The sequence below is a fragment of the Bombina bombina genome, chromosome 4 (assembly GCF_027579735.1).
Source record: "Bombina bombina isolate aBomBom1 chromosome 4, aBomBom1.pri, whole genome shotgun sequence".
Classification (NCBI taxonomy): Eukaryota; Metazoa; Chordata; class Amphibia; order Anura; family Bombinatoridae; genus Bombina; species Bombina bombina.
In genome coordinates, this window is record NC_069502.1 from 354613564 (window position 1) to 354619696 (window position 6133).

At 35.7% G+C, this 6133-nt stretch overlaps 1 protein-coding gene across 1 annotated transcript; it reads right to left on the bottom strand.

Moving 5' to 3' along the window:
- Window positions 1-4552: 4552 nt before the first annotated feature.
- LOC128657457 (TBC1 domain family member 5 homolog A-like) lies at window positions 4553-5719 on the bottom strand. Its single transcript, XM_053711812.1, has one exon. It carries the CDS (start codon window positions 5717-5719, stop codon window positions 4553-4555), a length of 1167 nt encoding a protein of 388 aa, XP_053567787.1.
- Between the last annotated feature and the right edge of the window lie 414 nt (window positions 5720-6133).

The following is a 6133-nucleotide window of genomic DNA, read 5'->3' on the forward strand; positions in this document are numbered from 1 at the left end:
GTGATGCCGTTTGGTCTGAGCAATGCTCCCGCGACATTTCAGCATTTTATTAATGAAATATTCCATGATCTCATGGACATTTGTGTTATCATATACTTAGATTACATCTTGATATATTCCAAAACTCCCTCTGAACACGAAAAACACGTAAGATGGGTACTTACTCGTCTTAAGGAACACAAATTATACGCCAAGCTAGAAAAATGCGTATTCCATGTTTCTAAGATAAAGTTCTTAGGTTATATACTCACTCCTAATAAAATACAAATGGATCCTGAAAAGATTTCTGCTATTATCGATTGGCCTATTCCCACCACTGTAAAATCACTACAACGCTTCATTGGTTTCGTCAATTTTTACCGAAAGTTTATTAAAAAATTTTCTTCAATAGTCAGACCACTAACCCAATTAACCAGTGTTAATCAAAAATTCAAGTGGTCTGACAAAGCACAAGAAACCTTTGATACCCTTAAAGAACTATTCACTACTGCTCCAATACTTTCGCTCCCCAATTTTGAAGCTCAATTCCAACTCGAAGTGGATGCTTCTAACACTGGCATAGGAGCAGTACTCTCTCAAAAGCAAGGTGATGATGGTGAAATTCATCCAATCGCTTTCTTTTCCAGAACTAGTGCTGAAGTCAACTATAGTGTGGGTGATAAGGAACTTTTGGCTATAAAAAGTGCTCTAGAACAATGGAGACACCTCTTAGAAGGATCAAAACTCCCCTTCATAATATTTACTGACCATAAGAACCTTGAATATTTGAAGAAGAACAAAACTTTAACAGCCAGACAAGCTAGATGGTCTTTATTCTTAGACCGCTTTAACTTCATCATCACCTACAAACCAGGAACTCAAAATACGAAAGCTGATGCTCTATCTAGAATATCAGAAACTTCACCCCATGATCCACCTAATTATACTATCTCACCTGAAAAGTTCATTGGTGTCCTCACACCTATAGAACAAGAAGTACATAATGCCTTAAAAGAAGATACAATACCTCACCAGTATTGTTCCAAAGACCCTCAAACCGGCTTATACTATCATAACAATCAACTATATGTACCCGAGAGTATCAGATCATCAGTCCTCTCACATACCCATGATGATATAATTTCTGGACATCCGGGAATCCAAAAAACCATTGACCTCACCAGACGTAATTTCTGGTGGCCAGGCATGAATAAATACATCTATGAATATGTATCCGGATGTGAGAACTGTGCCCGAAACAAATTAGTTCACAAAAGACCAATTGGTTTACTTACACCTCTGCCTATCCCGGATAAACCATGGAGTACCATAGCAATGGATTTCATTGTTGAATTACCTCTTTCACAACATAATAACACTATCATGGTAATAGTGGATCATTTAACCAGACTAGCACATTTCATCCCTCTCAAGGGACTACCCACAGCTATAACAACTGCTAGAGTTTTTCTTGACCAAGTAGTTAGATTACATGGACTACCAACCAACATAGTTACAGACAGGGGAACCCAGTTTACATCCTCTTTCTGGAGATCTCTATGTAAACTGTTAAAGATTGACCATCGATATACGACTGCTTTCCATCCACAGACAAATGGACTAACAGAGAGACTGAATCAGACCATAGAGCAATTCTTACGTTGTTATATATCACATCTCCAAGATGACTGGTCAGATTATCTCCCCATGGCTGAATTTACATATAACAATTCTTTAAGCGCATCTATCAAAACCTCCCCCTTTTATGCGACATATGGTTTCCACCCTAACACCATATCTCTTTCTAGTAAAACAGTAAATTCCCCAGTTGCTACAGAATTTACATACAATCTCCAAGAAAGACTAAATGTCCTGAAGTTACATCTGAAGGAAGCAAAAAACTATCAAAAAAGATATTATGATCTAACTCATAGACAAGGCCCTGATTACAAGATTGGGGACTTAGTACTCCTTTCAACTAGGAATCTCAAACTTCATGTTCCCAGCAAAAAACTTGCTAATCAGTTTTTGGGTCCTTTCCCAATCGAACAAGTAATCAATTCCAATGTGGTAAAACTTAAATTGCCTACAGATTATAAAATTCATCCATCTTTTCATATCTCTTTGTTGAAACCATATCCTGTCAAAGTTCGCACTTCTGACTCACCCCCACCTCCTGTAATGGTGGATAACCAGGAGGAATTTGAGGTAGAATCCATACTTGACTCTAGGATAAATAGACATAAATTGGAATATCTCATTAAATGGAAAGGTTAAGGCCCAGAAGATAACTCCTGGCTCATTCATTCATCTGTTCATTCACCCCAGTTGGTCAGGACTTTCCACAGGAAATACCCCCTCAAACCACATTTAGAATCCCCAGGGGTGATTCCCTGAGGGGGGGGACATCAGCTCTCTCATACCCACGCTGCCTCAACCGCCCTGGTTATAAGCTAAGTACCGCTATCCACGCACAAATACTTACCTTATGTTGTTTGTATCAAACCTATATTCGATTACCTCTTTTGCTTATTAACCTGTCATCTGGAAAAGTACTTTTGATACGTATTTGGGATATATGAGAGTGTGTTTGGACTGTACATATTTTATTGTCTGCTTGTGTGAGTGCGTGAAAACCTTGCTTATACTTAAAGCAACAACTTTACCCTGGATATTATTGAACTGCCATATGAGTGATTTAAACCATTTATCACTCACATTTTTTCCTGTGGTTCTCCTTGTTGTATCATTATTATAACAGAAACTATCCACATTTCCTTATGTGTTATTGCAAGATATAATTTCATATATATAAATTCAATTACTAAATTAAAGCCTCACCTTATATAACAAGTTGAATAAGTTATTTCTTCTTGCTTATTATAAGAAAAGAGCAATAAAACCTTTATTTTTGTCATAAATTTGTATTCACCATTTAAAGTGATTGTGAATACCACATTTCTATAATATGTGGGGGATAATGTTTCTCATTAAAACGTTCTTTTAGTATCAAGCTTTGAACTTCATAATCCGCCAGGGTACTACAGAATTCTTTTAAATTGGCCATATGGCACATTGCACTTCCATGGGAAGTGATTGTGACTAGTAAAGTCTAAATAACTATTACAGTCTACCATCTTAAAATGGGTGACACTAGTGACTTTAGGGCCATCAAATTTAAGTACAAGATCCAGAAATACTATGGTTTCATGATGTATGGAACTAGTAAAAGTTAGACCTCTATCGTTCGAATTCAAGTACTCAACAAACAGATTGGCTGATGTCATATCGCCCCTCCAGATGAAAATCATATTGTCTATGTACTGCCCATAGAACACCAGGCTCGCACCAAAAATGCCCTCATGAATGAATTGTTGTTCAAATGAACCCATGAACAAGTTGGCATAACTTGGGGCGAACCTGGTGCCCATGGCGGTACCCTTAACCTGGAGAAAAAAATTAATCCTGGAAAAAAAATAATTGTGTCTCAAGATGAAAGAGATCAATTGTAAAATGAAATCACATTGGGCATCTGGCAAATAGATATCCTTTTGTAAAAATTCGGATACTGCTGATAGACCTAAATGATGTTGGATATTTGAGTACAACAATTGAACATCACATGTTATCCATAATAAATCTGGAGTGATCTCAATTTTTTCAAGTTTTTCAATCGAATCACTAGAATCCCGAATATATGATTCGAGGCCCAGTACATGTTTTTGTAGGAAGAAATCCACATAGGACGACACATTATCTGTAAGGCTACCAATGCCTGCGATAATGGGCCGTCCTGGCGGGCAAATAAGATTCTTGTGTAATTTCGGCAAATGATAATAGAATGCCAGATTCAGCTCTTTAGGCAACAAAAAATCTTTTTCTTTTTTAAGTATTATATTCTCTTTGAATGCTGATTCAACAATATCTTTTAGAATCCCTGTAAACTGTTTGGTAGGATCATGATTTAATTTAAAATAATACGCAGTGTCATATAGAATTTTACGGGCCTCCATGAGATAATCCTCCAAATGTTGGAGGACAATGGCGCCCCCCTTATCTGCCTGTCTTATAACTATGGATCTATCATTTTTTAGGCTATCAATGGCTCTACGCTCATTGGGAAAAAGATTAAATTGAATTTTATTTTTGTTATTAATCATTCTGGTTTTATTTTTAGGGATTCATTCTAGATCTTCCCCCACTAGTTGCCTAAAAATTTCAATGTGAGCATTATTCTGTAAGTGTGGTGTGAAGTTTGATTTATTTCTAAACTGAGTTTGTATGAAACCTTCATATAATTAATCAGTTAAAGAATCAGGTTCAAATATTGGTATTCGTGTTTCCCTTAGTCTGAAGTCCATTGAGTCAGTAATTATGGGAATACCATTATCATTTTTTAGTTTTTTCTCTTCTAAGTATTTCTGTAGTGATAATTTTTGAGTGAAACGGTTTAAATCTACGAATAATGAAAAAATATTGTGTTCATTTGTAGGACTAAATGATAGGCCTCTGCCCAAAATTCTCACTTCATCGTCACTAAGTTTGTGTGATGAGAGATTGTGTATCCCCTTACTTAGTGCCTGTAGTTTTGCCTCTTTGAGGGCTGTTCCTCGTCCTCTATGTCCTCTTGGCCGTGAGGTCTTTTCCCTTTTTGGGGGGTTGTGAGAGACACTACAGGCTCTAGGTAACTGGATATACTCTTCTGTTTCCAAGACGGCATGCGTGGTCCCTGCTCTAAAAAATGATTTGGTGAATTAGTGTTAGGTTGTCTTATATTGGAATTATTGGAGGCACCCTGATTAAAATGATGATTTTCATTATCTCTACTGGGTATTCTTTGATTCTCTTCTTGATTAGTCATATTGGAATGTTGCCTGTTTTGGTTGGTCATACCTGATTGTTGACCGCCTACATTATTGGTTGATTTATTGGACCTCTCATGATTAAAAGAAGGTCTCCTATCATGTTGTTTGTGATTATGATTATATTCATATCTCCTTTCATACTGTTGGTAATTATGATTCTGGTCGTGTCTTCTACCGTATTGTTGATGATTATAATAATAATTGTCACCCTTGGATCTTGAATCTCTATAGTGGGGTACATGCCCTGGGGTTCTGTGTGTAGTATGTTCACGGACCCTATTTGCATATGAATTGAAATTCTCATGTATATAATTATCTTTTGTTCTTCTATAATAATTATTTGAAGACTGAAGTCGAGAGCGAAAGTTATCATTATACCGTGGGAATATTTCATTACTATAGTCGTCATAGTGACATGTATTCTGATGGTCATATCTGTTCCCATGATCTGAATTTCTCAATTCAGAAACATCAGAATTATTATTTGAATAGTAATGGGTACTTTTATTTTTATTTTTATTCTTCTTTTTATTCTTTTGATGGGATACTAAAGTCCAATCGTCACCAGAGTTAATAAGTGAGGTCTGATCATCTGGGGCAAAATCTTGGGATATTCCTCCTGAAGGTTGATTTATTTTCTTTTTGTTGTAACTATATACTTCTCCTTTTAAATAGTCTTCTTCATCCCTAATAATTTTCCTATTTTTAACATTGATCAGATCTTTTTGGTATGAGTCTGTCTTTTTTAAAACCATATCATTAAGCTCATCATATAATTGTGAATTTTTAAATTTTTCTAGGCTCATTTGTATATTCTCAATCTCCTTGGTGGTCTGTTCTATTAGTGTTTTCTTATGAGAAATGAGTATTCTCATAAGTATAAATGAACAGTCACTAAGGGCCTCTTCCCACTTGTTTAAAATGGCCAAATTATCTTTAAAAGAACAATTTTTTGAATAATCTCAAACCCTGTGGTATTTGTTTTTTATCTAAGTACTTTTGTAACGTCTCCGAATCTAACCAATGACGACATTCAGTGTTGATAGATTCTTCTAGCCTGGAAAATAGGGCATGGATAGATAAATCATCTATCGAATCTCCCGCACCAGATGTGACATTGTAAGTGAGACCAACAATAGTCTTTTGTTGGTTCTTTCACTAACAGATAACATATTGAAAAAATAAAATATAATAAATAAATAAAGAAACCACTTATATACAATGTGTGAGTGACTTGGTGAAACAAAAGTGATAGTGAAACGATTAAAATAGTGAAAATAATGACAAAA